At 38.5% G+C, this 20,043-nt stretch overlaps 1 protein-coding gene across 2 annotated transcripts in view; it reads left to right on the top strand.

Moving 5' to 3' along the window:
• Window positions 1-19,145, top strand: part of LOC129768823 (steroidogenic acute regulatory protein-like) — a 30,314-nt gene extending 11,169 nt beyond the window's left edge. The window contains exons 2-12 of one of the 2 annotated variants that reach the window (XM_055770734.1): window positions 360-575; window positions 639-796; window positions 857-1,015; window positions 1,075-1,128; window positions 1,195-1,327; window positions 1,407-1,537; window positions 17,497-17,649; window positions 17,710-17,814; window positions 17,875-18,458; window positions 18,520-18,643; window positions 18,719-19,145. In XM_055770734.1, coding sequence (XP_055626709.1) covers window positions 425-575; window positions 639-796; window positions 857-1,015; window positions 1,075-1,128; window positions 1,195-1,327; window positions 1,407-1,537; window positions 17,497-17,649; window positions 17,710-17,814; window positions 17,875-18,458; window positions 18,520-18,643; window positions 18,719-18,847 — 1,881 coding nt within the window. In that variant the 5' untranslated portion in view covers window positions 360-424 and the 3' untranslated portion in view covers window positions 18,848-19,145. Of the gene's footprint in view, window positions 1-359; window positions 576-638; window positions 797-856; window positions 1,016-1,074; window positions 1,129-1,194; window positions 1,328-1,391; window positions 1,538-17,496; window positions 17,650-17,709; window positions 17,815-17,874; window positions 18,459-18,519; window positions 18,644-18,718 lie in introns of both variants that reach the window. The other variant, XM_055770733.1, reaches the window with a different exon arrangement.
• The last annotated feature ends 898 nt before the right edge of the window (window positions 19,146-20,043 follow it).

A 20,043-nucleotide genomic window follows, 5' to 3' on the forward strand; every position in this document is an offset into this window, starting at 1 on the left:
AGTATAGGCTCCTATTACTAACCTTCAAGTAGAAATCTATGGAATTGAAATGGGAAAATTGTACAATAATCACATCATTTATTGATTATTTTATTATTGATTATGATCTATGTGTTTATGTTTCCTCGTAACTTTAATAAGTGTATAGTTTCATGGATTTTCCTGGAATATTCCTAGAATATAATGTTGTAGTTCAACATCATGTTCTCGCTGTTGTGAATCGATCTATTTATCGCTCTGTATATACTGTCTGCTAGGATTTATACCATTCACTGTAAATACACTTCACGTTATAGTTAGCCTAGGATAATTACAAAAACGGAGCAAATTTTCATGGCGACTCTCAATTTTTTTTGTAGATTCCCGATAACTCATCCGTACATGCATTTGGTGAAGGAAGCGCCCGCGCTTCTTCGCCATAGTAATGGCTGAGGATGATATCAGATCAACAGTGCACGCGATGTTGCAGTATCATCAACCTTATCAACAGCAGCACCAGCAGCAGTATATGCAAATACCACCACATCCCCAAGGGTTCGGCGGTGGCTCGCCAACGGTTCACGGTAATCTTGGACGTATGCATCTGTGTCCTTCTTGTGCTTGGGAGCTCTGAATCGTACTTTCCTTTGTCTTTGTAGTCACGCGCACCCAATCCCATACGGTTAATTTGCTAAGTGAAGATTTCATCGCTGGCTACATGGATGAAGGACGAATGTCAGTTGTGCGGAGGTTTTTTTGCCTGTTCGTAACTTTCGATGTGGTGTTCATCTCGTTGCTGTGGATCATCTGCGTCATGGTATGAGGCTCACACCTTCTTTACTCGTTAGGTAACTGTTTGATTCATTTCTGCTCATAGATCACGGGGGATAACATAATGCATGCTCTGCAAACCCAAGTCCTCCACTATACCATCTACACCTCGTTATTCGACATCGTTGTGTCAGCCTTGCTAAGGTTCATATTTCTACTACTATTCTACGGATTATGTCACATGAATCACTGGTTTGTGATCGCGGTATGTTTGCCATGTCCGCTTGCTTTGTTGTGTACTTTCAATATCTCGTTTTATTTCAGTTTTCTACCACCGGCTCGTGTGCTTTTTTAATCTACAAAGTGTTTGTATACAATGTGAGTTTGCAGAAACGATGTTCACATGGTAAGAAGATAATCGACCTGTTATTGTTTTCTTTCCAGTGGACAGCGACCCCACAGCCCGTTTTCGAAGTTTTGCTGATTGTAGTGTCTTTTGTACTAGCGTGGGGTGAAGCATGGTTCCTTGATTGTCGTGTGTTTCCTCAGGAGCAGTATGCTAGAAACTATTATTTTGGTAAGTGCAGTACAGAAGAGATATTTTTATTTAGCGAATGGTATTGAATGTATGTTGATTTAAGCTCTCACGAATCCAGCCGCAGGAGCGCAAACACCACTGTTGGCACCATTCTTGAATGCGACAATATCTCGGCGAACGGAAAGCGAGCGGAACTTTTACTCCCCCTACGAGTCGATTCACAACAGCGATGATGAGGAAGATGAACAGGTAAAACTACTAGGCTTGATGTGTTGTAAAGCTTGAACTTGGATAGACTTCGTAGTGGTATCGTGGTTCGGTTCGGTTCTTGTTTTTAAGGGACTTTAACCCAAAGGACGACATTCGTTCCTGCAGTGGTATCGTGATTAATCTGAGTCAGCTATGTTGCACTTAGAACGCACTGCATTTTTCCGTTAGGTAGGAATGCGTTTTCGTTTGTCTATAACGATGCCGACCACGTTCAAATTAGTAAGACATATGTGGCCAGAGGGGTCCCCTGTAGCATATGGCTCCCCTACATTTGGTCGGGGTTCTGCCAAAACGAACCATGCGCCAAAAACATTATTTTGAGATATTTCAATTTGATGTTTTGGCTCCCACTAATTGACTGTGTCGGACCAAATCTATTTTATCGCTCACGTGTAACAAACAAGATGTCAAACATAATACTCTCTTTAATGCTGCAAGCACACATCTTCGTCAACCTCTGATTCAGAACCTTTAGAAATATGAAAAAACAAAATTATGGGCCCTATTATAGAAATCGAATCGAGGATTCGATACAATCACTATCACTATCACACCGAGTAAAATCTGGAATTATAGAAATCGAGGGAAACAGCTCGATTCGTTACTCTGCTCGAATGTCAGTGGCAGTAATGAAATATTTTGAAACGAGTTTGAAATGTTTCACAAAGCACTATAGAAAGGATGCCAAATCTTTTTTTGAGACATCGGCTATGAAAATTATAAATATCTATATTTCCAAAAGTGTTAATATGGTTATGTTTTGGAAAAAACTGATATTCCCTCTACGAATGAAGCTTAATGGGTGTAATGCATGCATGGATGTGTAATAAAAACGACTTCTTGGAACAATTTGTTTTACAATAAAAGATTATAGGAGGTTGTGTCCAAGATACGACCGCATTGTTGACGTAGAACTACACTGTTATTTTATATAAGTCGCCATACATTAGTGGCTTGAAACTACTAGGAATATAAACACTTCTCATCATTTGCGCTATTCTCAAAAGAAACGCTTATGTTAATATTACTGGCCTCGAAAAAAGTTGCATTACTTTCTCATGCTCGAAGGAAGCGCAGCTGTCACCCTTAGCGGAGGAGGTTTTGCTACTGACAAGCGAAATCTAATCACATACAAAATTCCAGAACGACATTTACTTTCTTGGTGACTGAACAAGCGAAATAAACTCTTTTTGTTAATAACAACCTCGAAAACAGTAGCAATGCTTCATTATTATCAATATTAGCGCAAATGTAATCCTAGTTGAAGGCAGTTTTGTGATTGGCACGCGAACCCAAATAATTTGTAACATTCCAGTAGGACATTCACGATGCTTGGTATTCCCCTAATATTTTTTTGGCGCTCAACCTTAACGCCTGCTTCGCCATAACGTCAGTTTAATGCATTGATGCATTCTCAAAGGCACCAAAGAAGCCCTTATGATGACGGAAAACAAACAATGTTAACAGCTTGGAAAAAGACTGAATTATGCCACACAGCTTGTTCTCTGCTGTAACACCCATCGATGCGAATTCGCTGATGACTTTGTCAAGAGCGACCGCCTTCACCACCAGCGGGGGAGCTTGATTCTAGATGCTGTCTGGGTAGCGGCGTTTACATTTTCGACCGACGCGCCCAAATCGCCTACTTCGCCGTTGTTCTATGCGGTGTCACACTCGCGAAGGCTCGGTTCAGTGCGAGCGCTTTTCACTGCACCAACATTGCGTACATCATTAGATGACGCTTGCCTCGAAATCTTATTGTCCCTGGCCATGCGTTCGTTTTTTGCAGGGCTCGAGCCTGCCTTCCTCTTCTTCTTGCTTATCACACACTACGAAAGAATTTACGAAAAAACACACGATATGAAAAAAGACGGGTGGGTAATGTCGGGGACATAACCGGAGTGACGTAGGACTATACAAAGGGGGCAGCTTTTGTTAAATATATATTTTAAATATATTGTTTTATTTTCTTCTCCTACCTATCTACCTGAAAAATGGATTAGTTTACAGTTTACTCTTTATGAATATGTTGATGGTTCTCAAAAGAACCTTTGGTGTTGTGTTTTTGTTATCACTCGATATTCCCATCTTGTTCGGTTAAACCTTCCTGTTTAGCTATTGCGTTTGCCACTCGCCACAGCTTTCACAGTTGGAAAATTTCTTCCCATCCAGCTTGTGACATATTGTTCAGTAAATTACATTTAATGCGACTTTGCCACTCACTGAAACTAATTGTTGCCTTGCCGATATTTTTTTGAGATATTTTTTTGGGGTCCGCGTGTTTTATACTCTAGCGTAATTTAAGAATTGGTGAAAATCAATAAGCTCAGAACAACTGCCAAATTCACATACTCATCATATCTTGGCAAACAAATTATGAAAAAATCAATTTGTGTTTTATTATTATTTTGGATAATGTTTTAGAAAGCATTGAACTGTATTTCGTAAACTCTTTTTTGGAAGGTTTAATGGCCCTGAAAAGCGCCTTGTTTTATGGAATGGTTCCAATTTAGAAAACTTAGTACTCGTGGTATTGAAGAAAACCATTTCGAACGCCCTCGATGCCGCCTTGTTCTGGATTTGCCACCAAAGCAGTTTGTATAAAGAACAAACTTTTTTCTTCTGCTACCTGATGCCGTTTTGCGATTGCGTTTGCCACTCGCCACTCGCTGCAACTGCCTGTTGTCTTGATGTCCACCGAACCGAATGTGTTCTGTTCCGAATGCGGGTTTTCTTATCGTCGCGAGCAGCTTTGCCAGCTAACTCGATCACTTCGGCGGCCGAAACTATATAACGCCGGCTAGGTGGACTGGTGCACTGGTACTAACGCGCTCGGCCTAGCTACCCTTGCGGGGAACTCCAGATCAACACGGTTCGAGCGGGATTTTGCCTTTCCCTTCACTTTTCCTCCTTTACCATGTCCAGACATGGCTGCTTGGGTTGGTTTGTTGATGTGTTGTGATGCGAACCGATGTGGTGTACGGTTTGAATGAGAATGATCGTTACGGAAGGAAGGAAGGTATTGTATTACAGAGACTTTAAACTTTTGCAGTTCATTCGTCTCTAGCCTTGAGAAAGGCCCTTTGAAAACTCTACTCTACTCTACTCCAGCGCTACCACCTCCGCCCTCTTGCCTTGAGAAAGGCACTCGATCCCTCGCCGTCCAGCTCGTCCAGCAACGATGTTGTCCAGTCGGTGTCCACACAAAGAATGATCGTTACGGCAGCGGAGCGGGGATTTTTAAGCTGACTGGCTGGCTCGAGAATTACGCATGTGTGAGACTGCGACCAATGTTTCGTTCATTTTTTCTTTTTCCTTTCCAATCGTGCTTCATTCTATTTCGCTGCTGCTCTGGTTGCCCGTTTTGGTCGGTACGATATGAGGAGCACAAAATGGACCAATCAAAAATGGGCACATAGTGCATTTTGACAATGCTTGATATTTGACAATTATTCAATTGTTTATCTCAAGAAAAATGAAATGTTATTCGTTATGATAGATGGGTAGATATATTTCCTATCAATTGATGCAAAAACCTTTGCGATCTATTGAGAAATGCTCGAGTTATAAGCGTTCCAAATCTTGCATTTTTCCTACTTGTTCAGTGCCTAGATTTCCATTTCACCCCCTATATCTTCCGGTTAGACGTAGTCCTACGTCAATAACGTCAAAAACGAACTGAAAAACCACACGACGATATCCAATTTGGATTACCACTGGTGGGGTCCAATCTTAGATCGAAGCGCAGCGAAAGCAAAGTGAACTGGATTGCTCAACAGTCCGATGCCGAATGAAAGTTTGCCTCAGCGAGATCCACTGTTTATACTCTAGGCAAGTATTCCCCTTCATTCTTCTTCTTTTCCTTTGTTCACGGTGACTTTATATACTACGATTTCCCCTTCGTTGCTCGTCGATAAGTTGCTCGTTATTGACAGCTCTGTTCGGGAAAGCACACAAATGGACAGAACAAATGTATGGGAAAATGAAAACGCTTAAAGTTTTCAGGAATTTTAACCATCTGCAAACCAGAGGGAATCTAATGTATGGCATATTAAACAAATCTTACGGAATTTCCGATTCGTTTAGTATGCAAATCGTCAAAATCCGTTCGCGACAAAAATAGTTATTAACGTTAACTTTATTTCATAAAAAACGTGACCTGTTTTCTGATTTGGCACCCTTAATGAAAGACGTAGTTCTACGTCAAAATATCATTATTATAAAATGAACTTTTTCATGTATTTTCACAACTGCAGTCGATGGAATTCCGTAAGCAGTCACGCATGAATTCCACTTTTTTTAGCAAAACAATTTTTTTACATGTAATTTTCTTTTAGCGTCGATTTCTCGTTGTAGCGGCGTCAATAGCTTTATTTTATTGGGCCACCACCTGTCGCCCTAAATTTTCGCTTGTTGTGTGCTAGTGTTTTCTTTACCTTTCACCTCATGTCAATCCAAATCTGTAATTTAAAAAAAATCATTATTGTTTTGCAAGACATTTCAGCTTTAGCATATGGTATAGAAAGTTTGGTATAGTATAACAATAAAAGAGAAAATTACTGACAAAAGTAACACGTACTAATGTACGCTAGCAGGAATAAGCAATTTTTAAGTAGGAATTACGGTTGATAATAATTCAAAGAATATGATAAAATTTACTTATGAAGTTATAAGTATCGTAGAAGAAATATTTACTTTCTGCTATTCTGAACCAAGACACATTGATGGTCTCAGTGCATCAATCTCCTCACTGAATTCCTCCCACTTTTCCTTAACAGGGATTCTATTTGAACTGCCTCCAAAAAAAACTCGAGCAATGTTTACATTCGCTTTCATTGGTTCAACGAGTCGTACTGGTGGTGATTCGTCTGTCCACTCATTTTCAGCCACTGAAATATGCGCTGGAAGTAAATTCTGCATTGTAATTTACAACATGATTAATATAAATAATGATGGATTGAACACTTACCTTGTATAGACTATTCTGGTAGCACCGTAAAACAAATACTGATCAAAACAAACGAACATGTGTTGAAAATTGCATATATTTAAGCGTTTCTGAAATGTTTCCCAAAGGAAAGTATCAGGGACGCAAACCAAAACAAAATAATTCTCTGAAGATATGCAAAAAGCGAACCAAACAACTCGAAAATTTCTGACACTTGCATCGATAGCTATCACTCGCTCGGTGCTATCGAATTGCTCGATTTCTGTAATAGTAAAATAGAGCTAACGAGCAAAATTCTTATCGCCTCGATTTCTATAATAGGGCCCATAATATCATTACTATAACTATATACTACTACATATTACTATAACTATTAACATAATATTTGGCAGTTGCTACATTACATAACACATTAGATCTAGCGCTAAAAAAAAATAGAAAAAAATTACACCCATACCTCGCTATACAGCCGCTCTTTATACGGCATTTCGCTATAACGTCCCTCTTCAATTATGGCACCTTTTTGGATTTACGGCCTAAAATGTATGGGTAAAACTTTTGAGGATTGGTTCAAAAATTCATTTTGCACAGAAGTGAAAAAATATTCGCGAGACAATAACTTAAGCAACAAAAACATTGGGTATGTGTAAATACTAATATTCTATGTAACATGAAGTTGTTTCATTTTTGTTCATAGATTATTGTTGGTTTTTGTGTATGTATGTTGTATTATATGTTATGTATGTTTTATGTTTATGTTATGTATGTATTTTAGATTTGAATGAAATAAATTTAAACGAATTTAATTTTTAATTCAAATTAAATAAATAATTTTAATTCAAATAAAATAAACTAAAAATATAAAATGCATTTTGAATGATAAACCATGTTACAAATTTAACAAATTTGAAACCGATCTGATTGAATTTGCATGAATGTGTATTAGAATAATTAATTCCTTATACGGCTTTTCGCTTTGCGGCCAAATTTCGTGGAACGCCGTATGCCGTAAAGCGAGGTATGGGTGTACCATATTATCAAATTGTCATCTTTGTGACAACCATTTGAAACTATTGAATATTTCAATTTCACAAAGTATTGAAATTTCATAAATTTTCAAAAATTCATATCTCCATTTTGGTGAGTTTTATACAAAAAGGTGTCGAAAGGGTAGTGTTTTGAGATATAAGAGTTTTTAATATTAAATTAAATTTTTGATTCACCAAAATCTGTCGGACAGTCAGATCTGCCTTCTTGGAGAATACGATCACTATCGTCCGATGCCATCTTGTGGGTTTATGGTTCGTTTATGGTTGAATGCAATTTCGTTTTGACCTAGGACTATGTCTTTGATTTCTATATATGGGGATCACTCTACGAAAAGTGTAACGATTTATTAAGAGTTTTCAAACGCATATTACTCAAAATGGTTATTTTGCTTGAAACATGAACAGTAAAAATAGTAAAAAAAAAATGTGTTTTTCCTTCGATTGCACTATCCACTCGCTTCCTCCCCGACGCAACGAGCAATCTTTTTGCCTAAATTCGGGCCTTAGCTCATAATTTGAGTTGATGCGTAGAATGAATTATTTTCGATTTACCGATAATAGGCATTAATTTTATATTATTTTGTATATTATCCAATCATTTTGTGCTCAATTCATGTTTTTATCGTGTAGGTCTCACTACTAACAGTTTGTGTAATTGTGGTCCAGGATGTCATAATATCGAGTCTGTTGTTTGGTTATGTAAAATGCAATAAATGAATTTAAATGGCTGCTGATTTAAAATATCAATAGATCACGTAAATCAGATTATGATAGCTTGAGTAGTCGCAATCTTACAGCGCTATGAAGTTATTACAAACAATGTTCCGGACAACGCGGTAACGAAGGAGATTGGCGGATCACACCATTGAGAAGATGACGGTTCCTTCGGCTGAAGGAGGCCAGGGTGATAGCTCAGGATTTGGTACGTGGCCTGTTCGGAGAATGGAAAACTTCGGAAAAAAACACTTTGTAAACTTCTAAAAACACATTGGAATTTATTCGCGGTGTTGCTCGGTTAAAGGTTGGATTTGGAATGATATTTATTTGGTAGGGATCTTCTCGTTCGTTGTTCATTGGTGTTCGTTACATTTTATGCTGTATTTCGGCTTTCGCTGCTGGTTGTAGTTGTATTATGCACCACACACTGCATTTCGGAAAGGAGGAAGAGGTTTGGATGGGAAAAAGGATAGGGGTGGACATGGAATTTGAAAATAGCGAACACTTGCTCCTCTTTCGCGCTGTCGGTCGCGAACAGAGATAATGCTAGTTTTATCTATAATATATTTTTGTAGTCATATATTGATTTGACTCAGGCTTATATTTATATAGGGCTATTTCTACTTGTGTTTAACTATTGTGTAACTATTTAGACTTGTGTTTAAAAATTATACATGATGACTCTTTGTCTTCTTATGCATGATTGAATAAACAGAAGAAAATGGTAGTAATGGCTTTAATGGTATTTTTGTGTACATTTTTGAACAAAATGCGGTACCAAATTCTACCACGTTACGTCATCTAATCCGTTTAAAGGATACAAGTACATACAGAAAACGGTTTTTCCAGGGCATCCATTTGATGTATCAAAAGAGAAAAAAATACAGATTTCGAACAATGAAAAACTCAATTTAAATGCTATTACTACACACAATCACAGTCTTATGTCAAGATCCCGTCCGTGCCCCTAGGCTCAGACCCATCAACTTTTTTTACAGTCTGCTACACATAATTTTTGTTTTGGAGCTGTTCTCAGTTATCCGAATGACATGGTCATTTTACAGTCGATAGATTATTATTTTCTGCATCCAATGGTGTAAGTAACTTAATTTTGAAAAAAATGGCGCTTGGTTCGTTTTGGCAGAACCCCGACCATTTATCATACGGGGTTCCCATATTAAAAGGACGCAAAAATTTCTGTTCAATTGGGGACGATATATTCTCAATAACCGTGGACAAACTTTCCCCAAAAGGACAGTTTACGTTTCATCTATTACGCTTGAAGTTACAGAAATCCAAAACCTTGACATAGTCAAATTTCTAGAAGTATAGAACGTGTTTATGTTTCATTATGTAGAAAATCTGGGTAAGGCAATATTCTTAGATCCGGAGTTCATATATTTTTTTCATACTTGGTGAAATGTTCCGAAATAGATTAGTTAGGCGTCGTGCACAAATTATGTAACGCGATTAGGGGGGGAGGGGGTCGAGGTTGCGTTACTTTCTGTGTATTAGAGATAGGAAACTGCGTTACGTAGGGGGGGAGGGGGTCCAAAATCCGGATTTTTAGCGTTACGTAATTTGTGCACGATGCCTTATTTCAATGAGAACACGACTGTCGTTGGGTATTATGCATTCATAATACAATCAATTATTTTCATTAGATTTTGAGTCAGTAGATTGTCAATTTACTTCCGATATACCGTGATGTACCCCTATAACGATCAGCTAAGACAAGATATAACTTCTATATACTCCAAAAACTACTGCCGTATATAATGTTCTTAAACGTGCTACTTGCTTGGAATTTGTTCCACTACTGATAAACATACAGATGGGAGCGCTGCTGCATTCATATTATAAGTATAAATATTGCATCTCCTCTGAGGAAAATTCTCAGAATCTTTTTGCGCCCGAAAATCTTTTTGTGCAACAAATAGCACTCCTTCGATACTTTTAGTTGCCATTCGTATTTGTTCTCGTGTGCAACGGCTCTTTTTTGACGCAACAAGCTCGTAGCTTTGTTGAAGTGTTTGACCGAGAGTCGAAAAACGAATTTTCATAAACGGTCATTCTTGCGATGTTTCATTTTTACAGCTGCAACTATGTGCATCTGTTAGACGCGTGTCTGTTGCTTGTTGAATGGCGATGCACGGTAGATGCCTCTCGTTGAATACTCAGTGCAATGCCTGTATTGATATAAAGAAACAAATGGCTACATATGACAAATTAGTGTATTGTTCTCACCAACGCAAGAGAGAATCGTTGCTTCTCGAAATAATTCTACTAAAGAGTTATTTATGACATTTTTACATATTAGCGAAAAAATATCCGAAATGATAAACCTACAAATTAAAAAATTTTAGGAGGTTGTGTCCAAGATACGACCGCATTGTTGACGTAGAACTACGCTGTTATTTCATATAAGTCGCTTGTTTATACCTTCCGATATTATTCTATTATGCTGTGAAATTTTCGAAACAACTGCTTAGTAGAATAATCTTTGAAATGGTTTTTCATTGTAGAATCAGTTGGCGATAATTGATTGATGATTCATTATTGCCCTCGCAAAACAATACACTAGCTGATCGTATGTCGCAATTTATTTCATGTCAATGCATTGAAAATTTACCTCGAACGCTATTCCGGTGGCCTTTTTCCCAATTGACATAGACTCGGCTACAGTCGATTATATACATGTTACACCAGCACCATTATTCCACATCTCATAACTACATCAATATATCTTTGGCACCGAATGGAAACAACAACAATGACAACACTTGCAAGTATAAAATATCATGCTACATGTTATTTAGTATTGCATCAAAGCAATCGCACCTCTAGGCATCGTTCGTACAACGTGAACCAAGCGCCAAACAAGCGTTCGCCATAGCATGCATACAGAATCATACATTGGTGGCTTGAAGTTACTAGGAATACAAATACTTCTCATCATTTTGCGCTATTCTCAAAAGAAACGCTTTTGTTAATATTACTGGCCTCAAAAAAAGTTGCATTACTTTCTCATGCTCGAGAGAAGCGCAGCTGTCACCCTTAGTGGAGGAATTTTTGCTACTGGTAAGCGAAACCTAATCACATACAAAACTCCAGAACGACATTTACTTTCTTGGTGAATGAACAATCGAAAAAAACTCTTTTTATTAATATCAACAACCTCGAAAACAGTAGCAATGCTTCATTATGATCAATATTAGCGCAAATGCAATCCTAGTTGAAGGCAGTTTTGCGACTGGCACGCGAGCCTAAATAACATATAACATTCCAGTAAGACATTCAACCTGCTTGGTATTCCCCAATAATTTTTTTGAAGCACAACCTTAACGCCTGCTTCGCCATAATGTCAGTTTAATGCATTGATGCATTCTGAAAGGCACCAAAGAAGCCCTTATGATGACGGAAAACAAACAATGTTAACTGCTTGGAAACAATGTTAACTGCTTGGAAAAAGACTTGTTCTCTGCTGTAACACCCATCGATGCGAATTCGCTGATGAGTTTGTCAAGAGCGGCCGCCTTCACCACCAGCGGGGAGAGCTTGATTTTAGTTGATTAGCTGCCTGGGTAACGGCGTTTACATTTTCGACCGACGCGCCGAAATCGTCTACTTCGCTGTTGTTCGATGCGGTGTCACACTCGCGAAGGTTCGGTTCAGTGCGAGCGCTTTTCACTGCACCAACATCGCGTGCATCATTAGATGACGCTTGCCTCGAAATTTTATTGCCTCTGGCAATGCGTTCGTTTTTTGCAGGACTCGAACCTGCCTTCCTCTTCTTCTTGCTCATCACACACTACGCGAAGCATCCAATTTATGACGCGGAAAGAAAAACACACGATACGAATAACGCAAAAAACGAACAGAAAAACAGGAAGTGGGTTATATCTATGGTATAACCGCAAGGGTGACGTAGGACTATCGTTGATTTAGAGATCATTTGTTCGAAGTTGAATCTAAATCCATTCTGAATGAATGAATAAATGAATATTTGGGGGACTTCGAAAACGAGAGCGTTACGTTGGAGGCACAAGGTTTTATGCATCTAATATAGGATACGAAAAACCTTGTTCTGAAGAATAATCTTCAGAAGCTAACCTGCTAACTGTACTTGATTGACAAATCACAAACCCAAATGTATTATATGGATATTTTATGGATAGAAAACATTAAAATAAACTCTTTCGCTTGAATGTAATTTTCAATTCCAAGGGGAACTGGCAGATTATTTTCCAGCAACGATTAGATATTTCCACATTTTCCTCGATACTGGAAGCCCACCAGTGGTTAATACTAACTCGATAACCACCTGTTAATAGTACTTGATTGAAACATATTTGGTCACAGTGTTACACGGATAGAAAACATTCAAATAAACTCTTTCACATGAATGTATTTTTGAATTCCCAGAGGAACTGGCAGATTATTTTCCAGCAATGATTAGATCTTTCCGGAACTTTCTCGATGCTGAATGGCATCCAAACGGAAAGAATTCTGCGCGTGTATGTGTCGATCCTTCGCCGTCCACCTCCTCCAGCACGTTAGGCAACGATGTTGTCTTGTCGATGTCCTCACGAAAAATGAATGTGTGTCAAAAAAGGGAGGTCTTGTATTATAGAGACTTTAAACTTTTGCAGTTCATTCGTCTCTAGCCTTGAGAAAGGCCCTTTGAAAACTCTACTCTACTCCAGCGCTACCACCTCCACCCTCTTGCCTTGAGAAATGCACTCGATATCTCGCCGTCCAGCCCGTCCAGCAACGATGTTGTCCAGTCGGTGTCCACACAAAGAATGCCTGAAAATGAATGTGTCTCACCACCAGAATATCGCTTAAGTATGCTTCCGGCGACTGAGCAATAATCGATTGCGGGCGCATACAATATTGGATACGGAAATATCCTACTGATGGGGAAGAATAATCTTCTGAAGCTATCCTGTTAATTGCGATTGATTGAAAAATCACAAAACCAAATGTATTTGGTCACAGTGTTACATGGATAGAAAATATTCAAATAAACTCTTTCACATGAATGTATTTTTAAATTCCCAGAGGAACTGGCAGATTATTTTCAGTAACGATTAGATATTTCTACATTTTCCTCGATACTGGAAGCCCACCAGTGGTTAATGCTAATTTGATAACTAACTGTTAATAGCACTTGATTGAAACATATTTGGTCACAGTGTTACATGGATAGAAAACATTCAAATAAACTCTTTCACATGAATGTATTTTTAAATTCCCAGAGGAACTGGCAGATTATTTTCAGTAACGATTACATATTTCCACATTTTCCTCGATACTGGAAGCCCACCAGTGGTTAATGCTAATTCGATAACCATCTGTTAATACAGGGAAACTTCGATATAACGTACCCTCGTTATAGCGTACCCTCGATATAACTTCACTCGATATAACGTACATTTTACCTCGATATAACGTACACATTTCCAAAGTGTAAAGGAAAAAAAAATTCAATATTTTTTTTCCTGATAGAACAATGAATTATCTGTATTGTGATGCAAAACAAGTTTTGTACCTTCAATCAATCCCGAAATACAGCTGGTTTTGTGAATCCGGATTCTAAATGATTCAAGCTTCAATCAACAGTACGAAGGGACACATCATGAGAAAGGCTGGCTTCGTCTTCTGATTGAAGTTGTTCATTAACTTTACTAAAACAGCAACACAATAATGTATTATAGACTACGTTTGTGAGTACTTTATTATGCTTCGATATAACGTACAATTCGATACAACGTACAATTTTGAAAGTGAAATGTACGTTATATCGAAGTTTACCTGTAGCACTTGATTGAAACATATTTGGTCACAGTGTTACATGGATAGAAAACAATCAAATAAACTTTTTCACATGAATGTATTTTTAAATTCCAAGAGGAACAGCAGATTATTTTCAGTAACGATTAGATATTTCCACATTTTCCTCGATACTGGAAGCCCACCAGTGGTTAATACTAACTCGATAACCACCTGTTAATAGTACTTGATTGAAAAATATTTGGTCACAGTGTTACATGGATAGAAAACATTCAAATAAACTCTTTCACATGAATGTATTTTTAAATTCCCAGAGGAACTGGCAGATCATTTTCCAGCAATGATTAGATCTTTCCGGAACTTTCTCGATGCTGAATGGCATCTAAACGGAAATAATTCTGCGCGTGTATGTGTCGATCCTTCGCCGTTCACCTACTCCAGCACGTTAGGCAACGATGTTGTCTTGTCGATGTCCTCACGAAAAATGAATGTGTCTCAAAAAAGGGAGGTCTTGTATTATAGAGACTTTAAACTTTTGCAGTTCATTCGTCTCTAGCCTTGAGAAAGGCCCTTTGAAAACTCTACTCTACTCCAGCGCTACCACCTCCACCCTCTTGCCTTGAGAAATGCACTCGATCCCTCGCCGTCCAGCCCGTCCAGCAACGATGTTGTCCAGTCGGTGTCCACACAAAGAATGCCTGAAAATGAATGTGTCTCACCACCAGAATATCGCTTAAGTATGCTTTTTGTGTGTGATTGAATCGAGAGAAGGTGTGGTTTACGATGGCAATTTGGAAGGCAAACTAGAGGGGAATGAACTCTCTGAGCTCGGAACTTTCGGCGACTGAGCAATAATCGATTGCGGGCGCATACAATATTGGATACGGAAATATCCTACTGATGAGGAAGAATAATCTTCAGAAGCTATCCTGTTGATTGCGATTGATTGAAAAATCACAAAACCTAATGTATTTGGTCACAGTGTTACATGGATAGAAAACATTAAAATAAACTCTTTCACATGAATGTATTTTTAAATTCCCAGAGGAACTGGCAGATTATTTTCCAGAAAAGATTAGATCTTTCCGGAACTTTCTCAATGCTGAATGACATCCAAACGGAAAGAATTCCGCGCGTGTATGTGTGTGTAGCGATGTCTTCCCGGGGAACCGTTTGTGGCATCACTCTCCTCCTGATGGATTCCCTTCTGGCCTAGGGTGCACAAACAGGCTCTTGGTGACACCGTTCATCCGCGCTTTCATGATAAACGAAGAGCTTCACCATAACAGCGACAACATGTTCCAATCGCTGTTCAATTAGAACTGAGTGGATTTCCGAGCGGCGCTCGCTTATATACCGATTGGTGATTTCAATAGCCTGTTTTGAAAGCAATTTTAAGACTATTGAAACAAGTTTTTGGATCAAAAAGTAACAAGTATAGAACGCGTAGAAATTTTATCTTTCGAATGAAGTGTTTATCATACCATTTCGTTCACTTGTTTAGGAGCTATTAACGCTCAAAATCTCGGTCTCCGGCGTAACGCTTTCGTTTTCGAAACTTTGATTTTACACCCCGGTATAGAAATGAAAGACGTAGTCCTACGTCAAAACCAAACGACGATATCCAAGTTGGATTACCACTGGTGGGTTCCAATCTTAGATCGAAGCGCAGCGAAAGCAAAGTGAACTGGATTGCTCAATAGTCCGATGCCGAATGAAAGTTTGCCTCAGCGAGATCCACTGTTTATACTCAAGGCAAATATTCCCCTTCATTCTTCTACTTTTTCTTTGTTCACGGCGACTTCAAATCCTTCGATTTCCCCTTCGTTGGTCGTCGATAAATTGCTCGTTATACACAGCTCTGTTCGGGAAAGCACACAAATGGACAGAACAAATGTAGAGGAAAATAGAAACGCTTAAAGTTTTCATGAATTTTAACCATTTACAAACCAGGGGATTCTAATGTATAACATATCAAACAAATCTTACGGTATTTCCGATTCGTTTAGTATGTAAATCGTCAAAATCCGTTCATGGCAAAAATAGTTATTAACGTTAACTTTATTTCATAAAAACGTGACCTGTTTTCTGATTTGGCACCCTTAATGAAAGACGTAGTTCTACGTCAAAAAACCGCTTCAGGGCGACCAAGCTATTCTACTAAATAGTTATTTCTAAAATTTCACAGCATTATAAAATAATATCCGAAGTTATAAACAAGCGACTTGAATAAAATAACAGCGTAGTTCTACGTCAACAATGCGGTCGTGTCTTGGACATAACCTCCTATAGTTTTTTATGCGATTTTTTCTATGCGTTCCCTATCCCCGCACAAAAAAAGATTTTCCTGTAATGGGTTTTGGTCAGCAGGACACAGGGAAAATAGTCTGTAGTAACGAGCCCTCATATTGAACCGCCAACTGTAGGTACCCCAAAAATAGATTAGGAAGAGAAGAAAATTAAACGTCATAAGAAAATTGAAATCAACTCTTACTTTTTTATGCTAATAAGATGCCTCTATAACTTAATTTTATTATGCTAATGCAATGCCTCTATGAACACAGACAGATTTCTAATAAACGTTCATCAGTTCCATTTAATTAATATCTGATCTCTGAACTGCGGCTGAGCCAGATTGATGCTGCTCACAAGCTTTCGTGGCTTGTACTATTTAGTATTGTACAAGAGGTACGGTGCATAGTTGGACGATGAAGAAATTTCTCTCGAAGCTCTTTTTTCGCGATCGACAGTACCGCGAAGAAGAAAACGGTAGCTGTGTTTTCCGTTTCCTTGCAATTGAAATTTCACCAGCAAAGGTAACAAGGTAACGTCAGATACATATTCTGATCATAATTATACGAATCAATTTGAATGTCGCGATCCCTTCCATCAATTGGAAAACAAAGCCATGTTATGAACTCGCTAGGTATTATGTTATTTTGCTAGGTATTTCAGTCCAGTATTTTTCGAAGTTCTAAGCTGTTCTTGTATCGCTTAATTGAATTGTGCAAAATAGATACTCTTCGTTTGGGTCGCAATATATTTTTTTGAGAAGAAAAAAAGACGTGGCTTTCCCATTCAATGTCTGAGCCATCCAATAAAGATTGAACGTGTCATTCGAATCTGCGTTTAAATATAGCAGCGTTCCACACGTTTCAGATCGTTCCCAATTTGAATCTCTTATAAGATGAATTCGTCACATTAGGATATCCATAATTCATTTGTTCTTCACCTTCACTGGATTGATTTTTTTGAATAACAAATCATGTGGTTTGCGTGGATCGTTTGTTCAAGATCCCTCTCGCCAGTACAGATAAACCATCCGCCAAGCTCACACCAGCTGGCAATCATGGATAGATTTTTGGAAGTGAGCTGCTCGGAATTGATTATGAGTCAAAACTGAAGACTGCTTGTTTTCTTTCTTACAGGAGGAAGAATTCAAGAAAATGGGCATAGAATGCGTTCGCAACGCGTATAATTTGCTAGAGACAACCGATTGGAAACCGGAGAAAATCACTTCCAAGGGAGACACTATCCAAAGCTATACTCAGGATAAACTTGGTAAAATCTATAAGTTAACGGTAAGAATCACCGGATGCAATGCTCTTTGGGACCCGATCTAATCGAGTCTAATATTTCAGGGGAAGGTACACTATCCGGCCAAAAAGTTGCTTCAGGAGTTGTACTACAAGATTGAAGATGTTCCAAATTGGAACCCCACACTTCTGGAGTCGAAAATCATCCGGGTATGAAACTGTTTTGAAAGTGTGTAGAGCATTATTTATAACGCAAATTTTTTATTGTAGAAAATCGATAGTCACACGGATATCACGTATCAGGCGACAATTGGCGGGGGCGGTGGGGTGGTAAAAAGCCGCGATTTCGTCAATCTGAGATGCTGGCAGTTGTGTCGCGATGGCCGGGTAATCGAGGGAGTAGATTTGCATCCAATGGTTCCCCAGCCAGTCACTCTATCTCCCGTAACGGAAGAATCCTCCAATGATAATCAAGATGGTGCTGACAGCGATGATGAATGTATTCTCCAGGAATCATCGCCAAAATTAACTAAGTCGTGTAGTGAATTTAAGCTAGAAAATGAACATGGTAATAGTAGTGGAGAGCAGACAATGAAAACAGCTTTTGCGACGCTCAGCAAGAGCCTCGGTGCGCAAGACTTCCAAAATGCCGGCTGCGGTGCTAATTCCGATCCGGAAGATGTGTTCTCGGATGCGCTTTCTGAGCATCATGATCGCGCAAAGGAATCCGAGCAGGCGGTTCAAAAGCGAGAGCGAGAAAAGAAGGATGAGATTGTTAAGGGAGCGAATGTGTATGTTAGCGCTGCAGTTAGTATCAATTATCTCGGTGCACCGGCCACGACTAAATATATAAGGTATGTAAAAAAGATATTGATATGTTTGGGTTCACCAGAGATTTGGATCTTTGCTTTCCAGAGGTGAAAACAAAGTCTCCTGCTGGGCAATGCGTGAAATTGAAGATCAAAAAGATTACTGTATTTTTGAGTGGCTGCTTTGTTTGGACTTGAAAGGATATATTCCACGTTATGTGCTTGATACTGTAAGTTTACTTTATACATTTGAATACACGCGATCGGAGGTCAAATTTTATTACAACTCTCAATTTCATTCCCAGGCCTACACATCTCTAATGCAAGATTACATGACCCATCTCCGTCGTTACGTGGCCGAACTACGAAAACAAGAGAAAGTGCCTCCGAAAAACGTCTTGTCATCCTCCGCATCCGTCGCCACTTCCCATTGAGAGGGCGTATGTGTTTCCTATTTTATTTAGTCACCACCAAATACTATACTCATATTTTACCAAGCTACCGTGCGCCTTGAATGAGACTGGACATTTCTATATGATTCAAAATATCGTTTAAGGTTTATTGGAATAATATGTTTTTTTGTGGCAAAACTGCTGAAATCTATACTAAAGTTAATTCAAGAGAGAACAAATCCTATGGCAGAGAAATGATGATTTAACGGTGTCGTATCGCTATGCTGCAAACTGGGAATGATAGACCACGACTCCAGCATGATGAATAAAATTGAAACCATTCGGGAAAATATATCGCAATGATACGAAACATTTTTGAAATTGACGTTCATAAGATGAAGAAACTTATCTATATATTTATTTAACTTAATGATGATGGTCCCACCATCTTCCCCTACAGAGGTTTGAGCAAGACGATTTATCTAAAACATAAGGCGTGGTTCACAAATTACGTAACGTTAAAAACGCGGCTTTTGGACCCACTTTACCTTTTTTTCTCACTTAAATTCTTTTTATCTCTTAATTTGGTTTACATTATGATATAATACTACATTTCAAGTGATCGACCTAGGGTTCTACACTTTTAAGTTGGGCTTTGGGACCCCCTTTCACCTACGTAACAATAGACGAATTTCATGCCAAGTCGTCTTAGGAGTGGGCAGCGCCATCTCAAATAGCAGTGTAGCGTTGTGGGTGTAAAGATATTGGTCATTTAAGCAACTTTGCATACTTCAAAATCTTCAAAAACAAATTAACTACTTTTTGGAAAGGGCCAATTTTTTTCTTAGTTTTTTTTACAAAAAACAGGAAGTGGGTTATATCTATGGTATAACCGCAAGGGTGACGTAGGACTATCGTTGATTTTGAGATCATTTGTTTGAAGTTGAATCTAAATCCATTCTGAATGAATGAATAAATGAATATTTGGGGGACTTCGAAAACGAGAGCGTTACGTTGGAGGCACAAGGTTTAATGCATCCAATAAAGGATACGAAAAACCTTGTTCTGAAGAATAGTCTTCAAAAGCTTGGATATTTTATGGATAGAAAACATTAGAATAAACTCTTTCGCTTGAATGTAATTTTCAGTTCCAAGGGGAACTGCCAGATTATTTTCCAGCAACGATTAGATATTTCCACATTTTCCTCGATACTGGAAGCCCACCAGTAGTTAATACT

This window comes from Toxorhynchites rutilus, chromosome 2, assembly GCF_029784135.1.
Source record: "Toxorhynchites rutilus septentrionalis strain SRP chromosome 2, ASM2978413v1, whole genome shotgun sequence".
Classification (NCBI taxonomy): domain Eukaryota; kingdom Metazoa; phylum Arthropoda; class Insecta; order Diptera; family Culicidae; genus Toxorhynchites; species Toxorhynchites rutilus.